Raw genomic sequence first — 20,959 nt, 5'->3', positions numbered from 1 at the left:
CAAGTTAAACTTATTTGGTTCAGATGGTGTCAGTAAATTGGAGGATTAGTGTATATCTCCAGTGCCAGGAAATGCTACTACACCAGCTCCTATATGAAAGATCTCCCGACCAGATCTTAAAAAATTACAGAAATATCATAGGCTGAAAGGAGCGCTTAGAGCACCTGAAAGGAGTTATTAGCTATGTAGAGTCAGAGGGGTTGTAAAATAATTGTAAATATCGGATTTAAAATATATACATCTTTTTATTACACAAAATAAAAACACAAAATTTTAGGATTAGTACATATACAGGATCCTAGGATTCCACTCAGATAGATTGGGACCCTGACAATATTGTAATACTAGGAGTCTTTCCTTTACCTCAAGAGAATATTAAATACAGAATCATCTATAAAATATAAAATATATAGTATAGCAGTCTTGTTAAAATGTACTGACTGTCCTGGATATCCAAATGGAAAATAAAATTAAACAGAAAAATACAGATATACTCAATGCAAAAACAATATAAAATGCAAGGACAATATTAAACAATGTAAAACATGAGGGTATCGATACCTATTATATGAATTGTACGTATAAAAAATAACCATATGGTTAACGCTGTGGTTACTTCTTTGCGGCTTTTGACGTAATTACGCGCTGCTCGTAACGTTGCACACGCCGGTTACCTACGCACGCGGGAGCTCGAGTTTATCACCCGGTTTCTCCTTGCTGTAACTGTTACGTTGCATTCGCCGGTCGCCTGAATTCTACAGACATTTCCGCGCTTACAGATCCGTAAGGTTTCCGCACTATGCCGAAAAATAAAGGTAAGGGAGGTAAGAACAGAAGACGTGGTAAGAATGAAAATGAGTCTGAAAAAAGAGAATTGGTATTTAAAGAAGATGGACAAGAATATGCACAGGTGATCAAGATGCTTGGAAATGGCAGGCTAGAGGCTATGTGCTTTGATGGTGTAAAGAGGTTATGTCACATTAGAGGAAAACTACAAAAAAAGGTTTGGATCAACACATCGGACATTATTTTGGTCGGTTTAAGAGATTATCAAGACAACAAAGCAGATGTTATCCTTAAATACAATGCAGACGAAGCCAGAAGTCTGAAAGCTTATGGAGAACTCCCAGAGCATGCTAAAATCAATGAAACAGATACGTTTGGACCTGGAGATGACGATGAAATCCAGTTTGATGACATTGGAGATGATGATGAAGATATCGATGATATTTAGAAACGTTTCTTCCATTCCAGTTTCCAAGGACCGTTCTGCTTTTGATGTTTTGATTTGAATTTTGAGTGAAGCCCTCACGTGGGGAAGATTCTCTGCTTGATAAGAATTTATTTTCACAGTTTTAAAGTATTTATATTCTTTTGGTATAAATCAATAATGCCAGAGTCTAAAACCTCAAAAAGTTTTATTTTCATAATGTAGAGCTTTAAAGCTCATCCTGTAAAAATAGTAACACGTTTCCTTTCTGCATTAGTTCACCTCCTGCATACTGTTTCATGTACACCATTGTTTTTAAGCCTCCCTTTATCATGGTTATTTGATTTAATTAGACACATATATATTTTATGTCTGTTCAGAGGATGCAGTATCTCTTTTTATTATTATTTTTTTCTGTCTCCATTTATTTAAAGAAGACTGCTGTTAACTTGTAATTCAGAAATCAATTAAACTCTTTTGCATTGTGCTTTTAATATGTGCTTTTATACAAGTTTATAGTAATAAAAGGAGATAATGCATTCTCATTTGAGTCATTTAAAAAAAAATATACGTAATTATTGCAGTTGTTTCAAACTGTTTTGTGAAATAATGCCACTGTACAGTAACTGCACAAAGTGAAACAGACTTAAATATCGGATTTGTTGGTTTTTTTTTGTTTTTATTTTTAATTAATACATTGAATTGTATTATTTTCCAGCCAATAAATGCCTATCCATACAAATTTGTGTTTTGGGCTATAGATTTTTTCTACATAATCTTTTACATCAGATATAAACCTAGATTTAAAGTTTTGATGACTGACAGTTTATTTAGAGACAATCTATAGCAAATGATATAGTGTGTGCAACGTCCTAAAATTAGGTTAGTTTTAAATTCTGATATGGATGTGTTCACAATATCAAAATGTATTTAATCAAAGGAACATGTTACTTAACATATCATTTATCTTAGGTGCATCTGTGAGAATTAAAGTTATGATGTATACTAGCTGTTTCTTTTTTTGTTCAACTGCTGTATCGCCAATTGCCGTTTGACTACTCTGTCCCTTCATCTACTCCAGGGTTTCTCAGCTGCGGTCCTCAATTACCCCCAACGGGTTGGTTTTTTTGCGGCTGGACTGGAGTGCAGGTGAAATAATTAGCTGATCATTTACCGTGGTTACTAACCTGCTCTCACACAAACTGGTTGTTTCACCTGTGAACTAGTTCAGCTGCGGTAGGGATCTGGCCTGTTGGGATGTTTGAGGATTCTGGTTGAGAGGCACTGATCTACAGGATGGGAGAAAAAAACATCCCAGTAAGAGTTATCATTGCTGCAATCACACTTTGCTGTGAACTCACAGGATTTCACTATTAGATTTTGCCATGATCTTGCGGGATTTAATAGTAAAATTAAAGGGATACAAATTATTTTTATGTTTATACTTTATGTACTACATTATATTAAGACAGAAAACAGCTTGTTTTCCTGCTAAATTAATACTTAGAAATACTTGAAGGGACATGAGGCCCACATTTTTTTCTTTCATGGTTTAGAGAGAGAATGTAGTTTTGGGCATCTTTCGAATTTGCTTCTTTTTGATTTTTTTTGTTCTCTTGATGTTCTTTGCTGGGGAGCGTGTCTGGGTGTGCTCAGTGGCTGCTGGTTGGTTGCTGCGCGTGGGGGCCTTGTGTGGTTGGCTCACCGTGTGTATTGCTTTTTCTGCAACTGGGGATATCTATAGAGTGAAGCAAAGTAAATGGATTTTTAACTTAGACTGCATATTCCCCAAAGGTTTTAATAGCAATATAGAAATAGTACATCTACTATAGTAAAATAAAAAACCTTTTTACAATTAAGCCTCCCATTCTATCTTTTAATCATATATTTCAAGATTTTAACTTTTTATTTTAACGTCCCAATCCATCAATTTTTAAAAATTTCTCTCCAAGAATGCTTTTGTTAAGAGACCCTCTCTAGATCATATACCACCATAATCTTTGGAAAACATGATATAGGTTCAAAACTAAAACGAAGTCAGTCATTCGAATGATATAAATAGTACACCCAATTTTTGATATGGGAATGTACATGGGGGCCATATATAATAGACAAAAGCTCCCCTGACTCCAAAAAAGTTTTTCTTTTCAATAAATAAAAAAGTTATTCATACGAAAAGAATTTGGACCAAGTATAGGTTCATAAACCTTAATACTCCATGTGGCTAATATTTTTTTTAAAAAATTATTTTTTTATTGAAGTTAAGACACATATCATCACAACAAGAACTCGCCCTAAGGCCAAAGTTACAACAAAGAGATTAATACATTGTCTATACATAGGCATTGTTGAGTAAGCAATAGGCATATATAGCAAGAGAAAATACATTTTGAAATCTGGTTTTGAAGATAGACAATATCTTGGGCGAGATTAAATAAAACTTCATTTTATAATATATTATCAGCGTATGAGCTCCACATTCTAATAGTATTTTACCTAGGACCAAAATATCAGTCTGTGGAGGGTTAACATAAATATCAGCCACTCTTGGGCCGAGGTTAATAGGGGGGTGGGGGATATTCAGCGGGTAAGCACCGCTATACGCATAGGGAGAGGGGTGGGGGGGACGGAGCCATAAATATAGGAGCTAGCTGGACATAATACAGTATGCTGGGTTAACTTATAAGCAACAAACTGAACATGGATTTATTTCAGGCTATTGTGGATATTAGAGTTCTCCCCTCTAGGAAAGCGATTAATACAAAATATACATCAAGTGTCCCAAGAGGTATATATATGGGACCAGACGATCAAGGTAGTTCAAAGTTTACCACTTCGGGACAATATTTGGGAGTATTTTAGAATTATACTAAAGGTATGATGCTTTATAATCATAGGTAAAAGACAACCTTATTGCAAGAAATAGAGGTATGTCTAATCAAGGGAGGCATAGTCTTCCTGTTATAACTGGTTAATATAACTTGATCTAAATAGATGCTATTAATGTTTACAACATGTTTAAAGGGTATGCTTACCTCCATGAGTATATAAACTATTGGTGAACTATAGGTAAGCCTGGTTAAACGAACCCAAACAATACAAATTTCATACCATTAATCCTACCTAGAGCAATTTGCAGTCTCATATAACATATATACTATAAGCAGCACCTACTTCTCATTATTAACTGAGCCCTAACTACTACACATAATTAAGAATGGAGAGAGTTAGTTGAGGCATTTTAAGATAACATAGAGTCATGTTAAGTTAGGCTAAAAACATTTAACTAATAAACTTAATACGTTGCCCCATATAAGCATTAGTGAGACCACACTTTGAAATATTTGGTCTAGAATGAGAGAGCCAATAGAAGATTTTTCTGGCTTCCTGACATGTACATCATATAATAGGCAATTCCCACAAGTATAGCATGGGCAGAGAAAAATAGCATGGGGAGACATATTTTCTATATATCTAAGTAAAACATATAATTATAGAACAATTAACTTTCTCAGACAGCACCTCAAATACATCTTAAGAGGAAAACATTTAGGATGTAAACAAAATGGAACAACTAGTCAGGTTTTTAAAGTATCGACTAAGAACTTGCAAGGAAGTAAGGTAATTTATAGGATTTCTTTATAAGTAGTAGATAATAGTACTAAATGCAGCAATATAGCACTATGCACAAGCTACTCTGAGTTAGACCTTAATAGAATTAGTTGTAATCGCACAAAGTGAGTATTATATTAGGTCAATTATTTTGAGACTGATGAGATTCACTCAGGAAAATCAACTAGTTGAGAGAAAGGACTTGGCACTTATATAATAAAGCTCTGCTACACTATTTTCTTAATAGTTCTAGGCCTCAGGCATAAAAGTAATATAATATCATACCACTGGGACCTATTTAGTAAGCATGAATAAAATGAGGTGTAATAAACAATTAAATGAGGTATATACCCATGTCTGAGTTGTTGTTATGAGCTATGGATACATCCAGATATGACAACATAAACATATCTCTGCCTTTAAATATGTGAAGAGATAGAATTTAGTTTTACTATAGGAGACTTTATGCAAATGGAAAGGGACAAGTGTATATCGAATCTGGCCTAAAATTAGCTAAGGTGAGAATATAACTTAGTATTCCTATGAAGTAGTGTAAGCAGTGTAGGCAACCCTTACTTATAATTTCAACTTGGATAGTGAGCAAATGTTAAGACTTTAACAAATTTCAGCAGGACATAGTGCCAATATTTGCATAATCCAGGTCACATACCTAACAGGGTTACTGTCTAAAATGGGCTATGTGTACATAATATAGCTATGAATTAGCGGTGACTCTTCAGCTGACGGAGTAAGGTTGAGAGAATATGGGTGACTACAAAACCCTCCAGCATACCGGATAAACATCATGTTATAGTTTGTGGTATATTAAGTGTAGCAGTAACAGCAGCACAAAAATGAATAAGAGTCTCACTTATAGTGTTAACATATTCCATAAACAGTCTTAAGTCAAGCACACAAAGTCATCCTGAAGCACAAAATACATAATATAAGCAATACAGAGAGAACCGTTATGCTAGCCATATAGTTAAGGCAATATAAGCAGTGCTTGTTAAAATTTCCTATTGGGATAACATAAGATCAGAAGCTAACCCTGCACTAGACAAGTCGAGTATTCATTATATTAGAGATTGTTTGCATATACATATTAAGCTCATATAAACCATGGGGAACCATGTAATCTGCATAATGGCGAGGGGTGACTGCGTCAATGGCTGAACAGGCCCATTCAATAACTCGACAGCCATTGTCTGTAATATTTCTAGTTAGAGTCCTGAGGAGTAGGTAGCATTAAGCGGTGGTCACAAAATGCATAGTATTAGTTCAAGCATGGGGAGTAGAACTTTTCAACTAGTCATGGGCCAAAAACAAGTAGAGTCTCAAGTCTGCAATACTTGTACTAGGAGTATTTAAAACAGTTCGTCTCTTAGCAGTTAACTTGTGAATAGTCAGGAGTGGTTGAGCCCTTAAATCTGACCAGGAACACTGAATATCTTAGCCAACACCTTCTCTCCAGTCAAGACTTTTAAAGACATGGGAGACTCGTTTAAGAGTGTTGCTGCAGGGTTTGTTATCCACGCTGTGGGGTTCTTGTGTAGGTCCGTTCTGAGGAAGCTGCAGACTGTGATCTTCTAGAGGGTAAGCATTAAGGCCGATATGAAAGGAGTGCTTCCTGGAGGACCCAGCTACCCAAAATGACAGGTAAAAGCTTTCCCTGGGATGTTTACAAGGATCCGCCACATCGACCAGTGCCTCAGGCATGTTGGGTAATGGTAATCTGTGGGGGCTTAAGTGAGGAGAAAAGGGGGGCCGTAAGCACTGTGTAGTTGTAAGTAGGGGATATTTCGCAACCCTTAATCCACCGGCCTCCACACAGACCGGGCTGGTAGTGTATATTTGCTCCTGGCCCGCATATGTATATCCAGGCAGGGGATCATTCAGATCACATCCAGGTTGCCTTTCTTGCGGTCTCTCGATAAGGTGCAGAGTAGGCAATAGGGCTGCCGCACGGACAGCCATGTGGGTATCAGAGCTGGGAAGGTTGAAATCGCCATCTTGTCCACACGGCTCTTGGATAACAGAGTGAAGATTATAATAATGTCTGTCAGATTTCTCAAGTAGGTTTTCCAGCATAGACGTGAGGCATGCAAAGGAGTCCCCCATTCTGATAGTGTGGTACAGGAATAGATATAAGTTTCTAAACTTCCGTAATTAAAAGTTTTAACAGCTCAGTTTCAGGAGCTCTATAATAAAGCGACTATACTCTTCGGCAGTTGGCTCCGCCCCCCATGTGGCTAATATTAATGTATATAGAATTCTCTTTTAGACCAAATAGTGTTAGAGAAAAGGTACTAAGGCCAATAAGGTTACACATATCGAAATTCTAAAGATATCGTTATAGTCTTAATCCAGTCTAACCTCCAAATAATTTATCTTTATCTCTTAATATATAATCTCAATATATACAATGTTTGGCCAAATAATATGTATTCCCTATACCCCAATCCAGGTTCATTTAGATCCGAAATGTGACATGACCCAAACATAATTTGATTAATTTCATCACTTTAATCTGTCAGTGATTAACATTATTTAACAGTATCTAACAATATTTGCAAGTATATGTATTTGTTTTGAAATTCAAATGGAAGCAGCCTAGATTATAGGCTATATCATGTAAAGGCATTAGAGCTCACAATTAAGGGACTTGAGAATTGAGTGAACATCCCCCAAGTGAATTTTTTGACCGCTACAAAACTTTGAGTTACTGCTGTATTATAACGCTCGAAATGAAAGCGAAACTCCGGAAGTGACGTCATGCGCAGAGTGTCACTTCCGGTTTCGCTCTTCAGACTTCCATATACAAAAGAGCGGACACACAATCTTACAGCAATGATTCCAGGTGAAGTACTAACTACCGGTTTCGCGTAACAACTCTCAATACGAGTAGGATACACATTTAGAAAACTAAGCAGAGATAGACTGTTAGGAGTACATCCGGGTCAAAGATGACCAACGGAAGATGTTTGGTTTTGGCGCCCTTCTTTTGGCGGTTTTAATTTGGACCAAATAGCCTATTTAAGGTGAGAGATTAGTAGAGCCAATATCAGTCTTGAGAAAGATCTAGAAGGATCGAAACGCGTAGATTGTTTGCTGATATTCACGGCTCAGGTCCCTATTTGGTGAGTTCATTACCTTTTCAGCTATTTTGGATTAGCAATATTGCACTATGTTTGTTTATTTTTCTGTTTAGGACATTGAAGATATAAAGACATGTGAATATCATATTTGGAGTAAAGACATATTAGGAACTATCTACCACTAAAAACACTTTATTAAAGATATCTCCACGTGTTACCAACTGGATTTTAATTGTGTTATTTGAAGGACATTTGGACAATTCTTCTAAGAGACTTTTTATTACGCTATTCACTTATACATTTTTTACCAAGATATTATATCACTAATTCATTTTCTCACAAAAATGTTTTCACTATAATGCTATATATGGAACTTTGACACTAAGATTTTTGATAAGATTTTTGAAAAGGTGTACACCTGTATTATCACATTTTTTCCCATTTTTTTTTTCATTTTTTAAGCAATTGCATTTTTACCTCACATGGTTTTGATTATATCATACATTTATTTTTTCACTGTTTCTCATTTTTTATACGGTTATTTTTTATACGTACAATGCATATAATAGGTATCGATACCCTCATGTTTTAAATTGTTTAATATTGTTCTTGCATTTTATATTGTTTTTGTATTGAGCATATCTGTACTTTGGATTTTCTGTGTAATTTTATTTTCCATTTGGATATCCAGGACAGTCAGTACATTTTAACAAGACTGCTATACTATATATTTTATATTTTATATTTTATAGATGATTCTGTATTTAATATTCTCTTGAGGTAAAGGAAAGACTCCTAGTATTACAATATTGTCAGGGTCCCAATCTATCTGAGTGGAATCCTAGGATCCTGTATATGTACTAATCCTAAAATTTTGTGTTTTTATTTTGTGTAATAAAAATATGTATATATTTTAAATCCAATATTTACAATTATTTTACAACCCCTCTAACTCAACATAGCTAATAACTCCTTTCAGGTGCTCTAAGCGCTCCTTTCAGCCTATGATATTTCAGATGGTGTCAAGCATGTGTGGCGGCATCCAGGTGAGGATTACAAAGACAAGTGTGTCTTGCCTACAGTCAAGCATGGTGGTGTGGGTGCCATGGTCTGGGCCTGCATGTGGGCTGCCAGCACTGGGAAGCTACAGTTCATTGAGGGAACCATGAATGCCAACATGTACTGTGACATACTGAAGTAAAGCATGATCTTCTCCCTTTGGAGGCTGGGCCTCAGGGCAGTAATCCAACATGATACTGACCCCAACCACTGCCTTGCTAAAGAAGCTGAGGGTAAAGGTGATGGACTAGCCAAGCATGTCTCCAGACCTAAACACTATTGAGCATGTGTGGGGCATCCTCAAATGGAAGTTGGTGGAGCGAAAGGGCACTAACATCCACCAGCTCTGTGATGTCATCATGGAGGCATGGAAGAGGACTCCAGTGGCAACCTGTGAAGCTCTGGTGAACTCCATGCCCAAGAGGGTTAAGGCAGTGCTGGAAAATAATCGTGGCCACACAAAATATTGACACTTTGGGCCTAATTATGACATTTACACTTAGGGGTGAATTCACTTTTGTTGCCAAGGGTTTAATGGCTGTGTGATGAGTTATTTTGAGGGGACAGCAAATTCACACTGTTATACAGGCTGTACACTTACTACTTGACATTGTAGCAGAGTGTCATTTCTTCAGTAATTCCAAACAGAAAAAAATGGCCTAAAGCAACAAAGCCCAAACTCTCACAATAATTAACAGTGGAGTAGATATAAAAATGGATCACGGATCTCAAATGTGCAAGGTTATAAAAACACCTGCCAATCTAGATGGGTATTTAGGCCATTGGGTATAAGGGTATCTAATTGAAATGTCAATTTTGCTTCTCTCTGTAGGAGCAATTTGTTTCTATCTCCTCCTCTCAGCATCGGTGGTACATGGTCTATAATAGTGTATTTGAGGTCAATAACACTGTGTTGTAATTTCTGAAAATGTCTGGCCAGGTTGTTCCGAGGTGCCGCTTTTCAACGCTGTCCTGATGGCAGAACGATGGTTCACCATCCGGGTGCGAAGATCGTCTGAAGTCTTACCCATGTAATAAAACCCGCAATTACAGTGTAGAAGATACACAATGTATGTGGTGGTGCAGGTAAGACGAAATCTATGTTTATAGATTAGAGCCAGTAATGAGAGCTCCACATGTAGTGCATCCCAAGCATCGAAAGACACAGTTTTTTTAATATCAAGCCAAGTTGACCGTTTATAACAGTGTATCGGATCAGTTTTGATCAAAAGATCTTGTAAGGATCTGGATCTCTTATACCCTATCCTGGGTGGTCCTGTTTTGACAAGAGGTAGTGATTTTTATGTTTTAACAATCTCCCAATGTTTCTTGAGAGTGTTTCTTGAGAGTATCCATCAATGAACCTTTATCCCCAGTAAACGTAGTAACACAAGTCATCCTAGCCAGGTCCTGCTTTGTTTTTTACAGATTGATTTCCTTGATGTCAGACTATATAAAAAGGATGGGAAGATACAGTTGACGTTGTATAGGAAAGATACGGACAGAAATGCACTCTTGCACTACACTAGCTGCCATCCTCAGGCTTTGAAAAAATCGTTACCCAAATCGCAACTCTTAAGAGTCATAAGAAATAACTCTGAGGTTGACAAAAGAGAAGAACAATTGGATGAGATGATTCATCGTTTCAAATCTAGAAGTTATCCTAAACAACTCTTATCTAGTCAATGTGAGGGAATACTGACCGATCAAGATGAAAAAACAAAGCAGGACCTGGCTAGGATGACTTTTGTTACTACGTTTACTGGGGATAAAGGTTCAATGATGGATACTCTCAAGAAACATTGGGAGATTGTAAATACAGATAAATCACTACCTCTTGTCAAAGCAGGACCACCCAGGATAGGGTATAAGAGATCCAGATCCTTACGAGATCTTTTGATCAAAACTGATCCAATACACTGTTATAAATGGTCAACTTGGCTTGATATTAAAAAACCTGGGGTCTTTCGATGCTTGGGATGCACTACATACAGAGGCTTCATTACTGGCTCTACATTTTCTCACCCACATAGACATAAAACCTATAAACATAGTTTTCATCTTACCTGCACCACCACATACATTGTGTATCTTCTACACTGTAATTGCGGGTTATATTACGTGGGTAAGACTTCAGACAATCTTCGCACCCAGATGGCGAACCATCGTTCTGCCATCAGGACAGCATTGAAAAGCTTCACCTCGGAACAACCTGTGGCCAGACATTTTCAGGAATTACAACAGTGTTATGGACCTCAAATACACTATTATAGACCATGTACCACCAATGCTGAGAGGAGGAGATGGAAAAAAATTGCTCCTACAGAGAGAAGCAAAATGGACATTTCAGTTAGATACCATTATACCCAATGTCCTAAATACCCATCTAGATTGGCAGGTGTTTTTATAACCTCGCACATTTGAGATCCATGATCCATTTTTATATCTACTCTGCTGTTGATTATTGTGAGAGTTTGTTGCTTTAGACCATTTTTCTCTATGTTTGGAATTATCTGATATTATGATGTATATTTAGCTTATTTACCTTGCCTTTATTACCTGGCTGTTTGATATCTAGCCCACGTCGGTCAATGTGTTTTTTTTCTCTCCTTACTAATTTCCTGTAATTCCCTTTCCTATACATACAGCTCCTGACAGAATGCACAGCTGATCTGATCTGACTAGATTTTTTGCTCGTGGGTTGTAATGTGCCTGGTATCATGGCATCCCCACGCTATCCATTAGTCACATCTATTACGTGTTCGATCTGATCAAGCCTTTGTTAGTTTTCTTTGTTTAGTTAATCTGATGTGTCTGCTCTGTTTGCTGTTGCTTGGCAACCCTGGTGCTTCACCTCCTCAGTATGACCCGATACTACTACTTCCGGTATCGGCTCTGTTGTTTTTGGTTACTATGGTAACCACGTATGACCCATGATTTGGTTTACTGAGCAGATGGGCATCGTAATTTGGTATTCCCCCAGTTTGTCATTATTGTTGATGATATGAATCTTTTATTAATGTTTCTTACACGTTGCCTTGGATGATGATGCCTTCCGGTTCTGGGGGGCGGGTTTACTGAGGAGAGCGTGTTCACGTTTGTTTGGTTCACATATAACATGTTTGGTGGGTAAGTAATATTGCTTTTGTAAGTCTGAGGACGGGTCGTTTCTGACCTGAAAACGTTCACTAATAAAGTGACTACTTTGAATGAAAGACCTTTGGAGTGCTATTCTGTTTTTTTTTATATATATATATATATATATATATATATATATATATATATATATATATATATATATATATATAAAATGTGCATTAGAGCCCTTTGCAGTAAAAGGGACAATATAGTCAAATTTAATCTTTCATTTTATGATTTAGATAGGACATGCAATTTTAAACATCTTTAAACATATTTTCATTTTACAGTTATCATTCATTTTGCTTTGTTCTCTTGGATTTTCTTTGTTAAAAAGACCACCTCTTTTCTGCATTTTGACAGTTTTCACAGCTAGACTAGTTGATCTGTATCAATTACATAACATAGTACTGACTCCCGTGAGTTACTTATGAGTCAGCACTGATTGGCTAAATTGCAAGTCTGTCAAAAGATCTTAAATAAGGGGGCAGTAAGTTAATTATGAGTCAGCACTGATTGGCTAAATTGCAAGTCTGTCAAAAGATCTTAAATAAGGGGGCAGTAAGCATAGGCTTGGATACAAGGTTATCAAAGAAGTAGAAAGTATATTAATATAACCATGTTGCTTATGCAAGACTGGGGAAAAAGTAATAAAGGGATTATCTATATTTTTTAACAATAACAATTCTGGAGTAGACTGTCCCTTTAAGTATTTGGAAATATGTATAATAATATTTATGCAATATTCATAATTAATAAACGGCTAGATTACGAGTTTTGTGTTAGGAGTGAAAAAGCAGCGCAATGGCTCCTTTTCACTACCGCTGCTATTACGAGTCTTGTAGGTATATCTGTACCGCACACTTTTTTGTCCGTCACGCAACATAACTACCGCACTTTTTAAAAAGTCCTTTTTCAATGGGACTTCCATAGCGCCGGTATTACGAGTTTGCCTGTCAGGCCAAAACGTGAGCGGTACAGCCTATAACTACAAGATCCGTACCGTAAACTGAAAGTCAGTAGTTATGGGTTTTACACTACAAAGCTGTAACATAAAACTCATAACTAAAGTGTTACAAAGTGCACTAACATCCATAAACTATCTATTAACCCCTAAACCGAGGCCCTCTCACATCGCAAACTAACTAATATATATAACTAATAGTTATATTGTATCTAGCTTATGTTTTCTTATTATTTCACAGCTAAGTTTGTATTTATTTTAACTAGGTAGAATAGTTAGTAAATAGTTATTAACTATTTACTAGCTACCTAGTAAAAATAAATACACATTTACCTGTAAAATAAAACCTAGCCTAAGTTACACTAACACCTAACATTACACTAAAATTAAATAAATTACATTAATTAAATATGATTAACTAAATTACAAAAAAAAATAAACACTAAGTTACACAAAAGAGAAAAGAAATTATCAAATATTTAAACTAATTACACGTAATCTAATAGCCCTATCAAAATAAAAAAGGATTGAGCTTCAATCATATTGGCTGATCCAATCAGCCAATAGGATTGAGCTTGCATTCTATTGGCTGTTCCAATCAGCCAATAGAATGCAAGCTCGATCATATTTGCTGATTGCATCAGCCAAGAGGATTTTTTACCCTTTAATTCTGATTGGCTGATAGAATTCTATCAGCCAATCGTAATTCAAGGGACGCCATCTTGGATGACATCATTTAAAGGAACCTTCATTCTTCAAGAGGATTGGAAAGAAGAGTATGCTCCACGCCGGATGTCTTGAACATGGAGCCGCTCCGCGTTGGAAGGATGAAGACAGAAGATGCCGACTTCGTTGAGCACTTTTGCCCGCTTGGATGAAGACTTCTCCCGGCTAGATGAGGATGGATGTCTGGTCTTCAAAAACTGTAAGTGGATCTTTGGGGGTTAGTGTTTGTTTTATTAAGGGTTTATTTGGTGGGTTTTATTTTTAGATTAGGGGGGTTGGCAATGAAAAAGAGCTAAATGCCCTTTTAAGGGCAACACCCATCCATTTTTTAGATAGGATTTTAATTGGGGGGTTTAGTTGTGTGGGTGGTGTTTTTACTGTTGTGGAGTTGTTTGTATTTTTTTTTACAGGTTAAAGAGCTGATTTATTTGTGGCAATGCCCACAAAAGGTCCTTTTAAGGGCTATTGGCAGTTTAGTTTAGGCTAGGGTTTTTTTATTTTGGGGGGGCTTTTTTATTTTGATAGGGCTATTAGATTTGGTGTAATTCGTTAAAATATTTGATAATTTCTTTTTAATTTTGTGTAATTATTGTTTATTTTTTTTAAATTTAGTTAGACAGGATAGGTTTTATTTTACAGGTAAATTTGTATTTATTTTAACTAGATAGTTAGTAAATAGTTGATAACTATTTACTAACTAGTCTGCCTAGTTAAAATAAATACAAACTTAGCTGTGAAATAAAAATAAAACCTAAGCTAGCTACAATGTAACTATTAGTAGTTAGCTTAGGGTTTATTTTATAGGTAAGTATTTAGTTTTAAATAGAAATTATTTAGTTAATGATAGTAATTTTTATTTAGATTTATTTTAATTATATAAAATTTTGGGGTGTTAGGGTTAGGGTTAAACTTAGTTTTAGGGTTTAATATATTTATTTAGTGTTAGTGATGTGGGAGGCCAGAGGTTTAGGGGTTAATAACTTTAGTATAGTGGCAGTGGCGATGTTGGGGGCGGCAGATTAGGGGTTAATAAGTGTAGGCAGGTAGTGGCGATGTCGGGGATGGCAGATTAGTGGTTAATAAGTGTAGGTAGGTGGCTGCGACATCGGAGGCGGCAGATTAGGGGTTATAAGTGTAATGTAGGTGTCAGTGATATCAGGGGCAGCAGATAAGGGGTGTTTAGACTCAGAGTATATGTTAGGTTGTTAGGTGTAAGCATACATTTTCTTTCCCCACAGGAATCAATGGGGCTGCGTTACAGAGCTTTACGCTCCTTTATTGCAGGTGTTAGGCTTCTTTTTCACCGGCTCTCCACATTGATATCTATGGGGAAATTGTGCACGAGCATGTAAAACCAGCTCAAAGCAGCGTTGATATATGTGTGCGGTATGGAGCTCAATGCTGCCATATTGTCCGCTAATGCCGGGTTTTTGCAAACCTGTAATAGCAGCGCTATTAAAGGTGAGCAGTGGAAATAACTTTTTGACTTGGCAAGATTTGCCCACTCTTCTTTGCAAAAACACTCCAAATCTGTCAGATTGCGAGGGCATCTCCTGTGCACAGCCCTCTTCAGATCACACCACAGATTTTCAATTGGATTCAGGTCTGGGCTCTGGCTGGGCCATTCCAAAACTTTAATCTTCTTCTGGTGAAGCCATTCCTTTGTTGATTTGGATGTATGCTTTGGGTCGTTGTCATGCTGAAAGATAAAGTTCCTCTTCATGTTCAGCTTTCTAGCAGAACCCTGAAGGTTTTGAGCAAATATTGACTGGTATTTGGAACTGTTCATAATTCCCTCTAGCCTAACTAAGGCCCCAGTTCCATGCTTCACTGTGGTTATGGTGTTCTTTTGGTGATGTGCAGTGTTGTTTTTGCATCAAACATATCTTTTGGAATTATGGCCAAAAGGTTCAACCTTGGTTTCGTCACACCATAACACCTTTTCCCACATGTTTTTTGGAGATTTCAGATGTATTTTTGCAAAATGTAGCCTGGCTTGGATGTTTTTCTTCATAAGAAAAGGCTTTCATCTTGCCACTCTACCCCATAGTCCAGACATATGAAGAATACGGGAGATTGTTGTCACATGTACCACACAGCCAGTACTTGCCAGATATTCCTGCAGCTCCTTTAATGTTGCTGTAAGCCTTTTGGTAGCCTCCCAGACCAGTTTTCTTCTTGTCTTTTCATCAATTTTGGAGAGACGTCCAGTTCTTGGTAATGTCACTGTTGTGCCATATTTTCTCCACTTGATGATGACTGTCTTCACTGTGTTCCATGGTATATCTAATGCCTTGGAAATTCTTTTGTGCCCTTCTCCTGACTGATACCTTTTAACAACGAGATCCCTCTGATGCTTTGGAAGCTCTCTATGGACCATGGCTTTTGCTGTGGGATGCAACTAAGATAATTTCAGGAAAGACCAACTAGAGCAGTTGAACTTTATTTGGGGTTAATCAGAGGCACTTTAAATGATGGCAGGTGTATGCTGACTCCTATTTAACATGATTTTGAATGTGATTGCTTAATTCTGAACACAGCTACATCCCCAGTTATAAGAAGGTGTGCACACTTATGCAACCACATTATCTTACGCCTAGATTATGAGTTCTGCGTTAGCCTTAAAAACAGCGTTAAGGGGTCCTAACGCTGCTTTTTAACGCCCGCTGGTATTACGAGTCAGGCAGGTACAGGTGTACCGCTCACTTTTCTTCTGCGACTTTTGGCTACCGCAAATCCCCTTACGTCAATTGCGTATCCTATCTTTTAAATGTGATTTACCTAACACCGGTATTGCGAGTATTGGAAGAAGTAGCTGTACAGCCTCTACCTCCAAGACTCCTACCGCATAAAAAAAGTCAGTAGTTAAGAGTTTTATGGGCTAACGCCGGAACATAAAGCTCTTAACTACAGTGCTACAAAGTACACTAACACCCATAAACTACCTATGAACCCCTAAACCAAGCCCCCCCACACATCGCAAACCCTATAATAAAATTATTTAACCCCTAATCTGCCGACCAGACACTGCCGCTACCTACATTATAGCTATGAACCCTTAATCTGCTTCCTCTAACTTCGCCGACACCTACATTATATTTATTCACCCCAAATCTGCCCCCCCAATGTCCCCGCCACCTACCTACACTTATTAACCCCTAATCTGTCAAACGGACATCGCCGCCACTATAATAAATGTATTAACCCCTAAACCGCCATACTCCCGCCTCGCAAGCAGTATAATAAATTTTATTAACCCCTAATCTGCCCCCCCCAAATGTCGCCGCCATCTACCTATAATTATTAACCCCTTAACTCCCGCCCCCAACTTCACAGCTACTATAATAAAGTTATTCACCCCTAAACCTAAGTCTAACCCCAACACCCCCCTAAGTTAAATATAATTTAAATAAAACGAACTAAAATTACTATAATTAAATAAATTAATCCTATTTAAAAATAAAATACTTACCTATAAAATAAACCCTAATGTAGCTACAATATAACTAATAGTTACATTGTAGCTATTTTAGGATTTATATTTATTTTACAGGCAACTTTGTATTTATTTTAAATAGGTACAATAGCTATTAAATAGTTATTAACTATTTAATAGCTACCTAGTTAAAATAATTACAAAATTACCTGTAAAATAAATCCTAACTTAAGTTACAAATACACCTAACACTACACTATCAATAAATTAATTAAATAAATTACCTACCATCATCTAAACTAAAATACAATTAAATAAACTAAACTATAGTACAAAATACAAACACTAAATAAAAAATATTAAAATCATTTTAATCTAATTACACCTAATCTAAGCCCCCTAAAAATAAAAAAAGCCCCCTAAAATAATAAAATTCCATACCCTTTACTAAATTACAAAAGTAATCAGCTCTTTTACCAGCCCTTAAAAGGACTTTTTGCAGGGCATTGCCCCAAAGTTATCAGCTATTTTACCCCCCCAACATTACAACCTACAACCCACACACCCCTACTCTAAAACCCACCCGATCCCCTCTTAAAAAAAACTAACACTACCCCATTGAAGATCACCCTACCTTGAGCCGTGTTCACCCAGCTGGGCACCACTGGTCATCCGATCCATCCAGAAGTCTTCATCCGATGGGGCATAAGAGGACATCCGGACCGGCAGAAGTCTTCATCCGATCAGGGCAGAAGAACACATCCGGACCGGGAGAAAAGCTTCATCCAAGCGGCATCTTCTATCTTCATCCATCCGGCGCGGAGCGTGTCCATTTTCAAGACATCCAATGCGGAGCATCCTCTTCTTCCCAACAACTAACGACGAATGAAGATTCCTTTAAATGACGTCATCCAAGATGGCATCCCTCGTATTCTGATTGGCTGATAGGATTCTATCAGTCAATCGGAATTAAGGTAGGAAAAATCAGATTGGTTGATTTAATCAGCCAATCGGATTGAAGTTCAATCTGATTGGCTGATTGGATCAGCCAATAGAATTGACCTCACATTATACAGGGAGTGCAGAATTATTAGGCAAATGAGTATTTTGACCACATCATCCTCTTTATGCATGTTGTCTTACTCCAAGCTGTATAGGCTCGAAAGCCTACTACCAATTAAGCATATTAGGTGATGTGCATCTCTGTAATGAGAAGGGGTGTGGTCTAATGACATCAACACCCTATATCAGGTGTGCATAATTATTAGGCAACTTCCTTTCCTTTGGCAAAATGGGTCAAAAGAAGGACTTGACAGGCTCAGAAAAGTCAAAAATAGTGAAATATCTTGCAGAGGGATGCAGCACTCTTAAAATTGCAAAGCTTCTGAAGCGTGATCATCGAACAATCAAGCGTTTCATTCAAAATAGTCAACAGGGTCGCAAGAAGCGTGTGGAAAAACCAAGGCGCAAAATAACTACCCATGAACTGAGAAAAGTCAAGCGTGCAGCTGCCAAGATGCCACTTGCCACCAGTTTGGCCATATTTCAGAGCTGCAACATCACTGGAGTGCCCAAAAGCACAAGATGTGCAATACTCAGAGACATGGCCAAGGTAAGAAAGGCTGAAAGACGACCACCACTGAACAAGACACACAAGCTGAAACGTCAAGACTGGGCCAAGAAATATCTCAAGAATGATTTTTCTAAGGTTTTATGGACTGATGAAATGAGAGTGAGTCTTGATAGGCCAGATGAATGGGCCCGTGGCTGGATTGGTAAAGGGCAGAGAGCTCCAGTCCGACTCAGACGCCAGCAGGGTGGAGGTGGAGTACTGGTTTGGGCTGGTATCATCAAAGATGAGCTTGTGGGGCCTTTTCGGGTTGAGGATGGAGTCAAGCTCAACTCCCAGTCCTACTGCCAGTTTCTGGAAGACACCTTCTTCAAGCAGTGGTACAGGAAGAAGTCTGCATCCTTCAAGAAAAACATGATTTTCATGCAGGACAATGCTCCATCACACGCGTCCAAGTACTCCACAGCGTGGCTGGCAAGAAAGGGTATAAAAGAAGAAAATCTAATGACATGGCCTCCTTGTTCACCTGATCTGAACCCCATTGAGAACCTGTGGTCCATCATCAAATGTGAGATTTACAAGGAGGGAAAACAGTACACCTCTCTGAACAGTGTCTGGGAGGCTGTGGTTGCTGCTGCACGCAATGTTGATGGTGAACAGATCAAAACACTGACAGAATCCATAGATGGCAGGCTTTTGAGTGTCCTTGCAAAGAAAGGTGGCTATATTGGTCACTGATTTGTTTTTGTTTTGTTTTTGAATGTCAGAAATGTATATTTGTGAATGTTGAGATGTTATATTGGTTTCACTGGTAAAAATAAATAATTGAAATGGGTATATATTTGTTTTTTGTTAAGTTGCCTAATAATTATGCACAGTAATAGTCACCTGCACACACAGATATCCCCCTAAAATAGCTATAACTAAAAACAAACTAAAAACTACTTCCAAAACTATTCAGCTTTGATATTAATGAGTTTTTTGGGTTCATTGAGAACAAGGTTGTTGTTCAATAATAAAATTAATCCTCAGAAAATACAACTTGCCTAATAATTCTGCACTCCCTGTATTGTAGCTATTTTATAGGTATTTAGTTTTAAATAGGATTCATTTATTTAATTATAGTAATTTTAGTTAGTTTAATTTAAATTATATTTAACTTAGGGGGTGTTAGGGTTAGACTTACGTTTAGGGGTTAATAACTTTATTATAGTAGCGGCGACGTTGGGGGCGGGAGATTAGGGGTTAATAATTGTAGGTAGGTGGCAGCGATGTTAGGGAGCGCAGATTATGGGTTAATAAAATTTATTTATTTTAGTGTTTGTGAGGCAGGAGTGCGGCGGTTTCGGGGTTAATACATTTATTATAGTGGCGGCGATTTCCGGTCAGCAGATTAAGGGTTAATAAATGTAGGTAGGTGGCGGTGACGTTGGGGGCCACAGATTGGGGGTTAATAAATATAATATAGATGTCAGCGATGTTGGGGCAGCAGATTAGGGGTTCATAGGGATAATGTAGGTGGTGGCGGTGTCCGGAGCGGCAGGTTAGGGGTTAAAAATATGATGTATGTGTCAGCGATAGCGAGGGCGGCAGATTAGGGGTTAATAAGTGTAAGGTTAGGGGTGTTTAGACTCGGAGTTCATGTTAGGGTGTTAGGTGTAGACTTAGAAAGTGTTTCCCTATAGGAAACAATGGGGCTGTGTTAAGAGCTGAACGCTGCTTTTTATGCAGGTGTTAGGTTTTTTTTTCAGCCAGCTCAGCCCCATTCTTTCCTATGGGGAAATCGTGCACAAGCACGTTTTTTCCAGCTTACCGCTACCGTAAGCAACGCTGGTATTGAGGTGAGAAGTGGAGCTAAATTTTGCTCAACGCTCACTTTTCTGAGGCTAACACAGCCATTCAGAAAACTCATAATACCAGCGTTGTTTAAAGGGAGCGCTGGAAAAAAAAAGGAGCGTTAGCCCCGCAAGTTTTTACCGACAAAACTGGTAATCTAGGCATTATTTTTTTTTTTTTGTTTTCTTCCCTCCTCCTAAAAGATTTCAGTTTGTTTTTCAATTGAGTTGTACAGTTTATAGGTCACATTAAAGGTGGAAAAAGTTCTGATATGATTTATCTTTGTCATTTTTTTTTTCATCACAGAAAC

General features: G+C 37.5%; 1 protein-coding gene across 1 annotated transcript; it reads left to right on the top strand.

Annotated features, from left to right (window-relative positions):
• The first annotated feature begins 626 nt into the window (after positions 1-626).
• LOC128659532 (eukaryotic translation initiation factor 1A, X-chromosomal-like) lies at positions 627-1,952 on the top strand. The gene has a single exon (XM_053713134.1). It carries the CDS (start codon positions 800-802, stop codon positions 1,232-1,234), a length of 435 nt encoding a protein of 144 aa, XP_053569109.1. The 5' UTR covers positions 627-799; the 3' UTR covers positions 1,235-1,952.
• Positions 1,953-20,959: the final 19,007 nt, after the last annotated feature.

This window comes from Bombina bombina, chromosome 5, assembly GCF_027579735.1.
Source record: "Bombina bombina isolate aBomBom1 chromosome 5, aBomBom1.pri, whole genome shotgun sequence".
NCBI classification, from domain to species: Eukaryota; Metazoa; Chordata; class Amphibia; order Anura; family Bombinatoridae; genus Bombina; species Bombina bombina.
The sequence above is the reverse complement of the archived record's forward strand: the minus strand, read 5'-3'. Positions and strand labels throughout refer to the sequence as shown.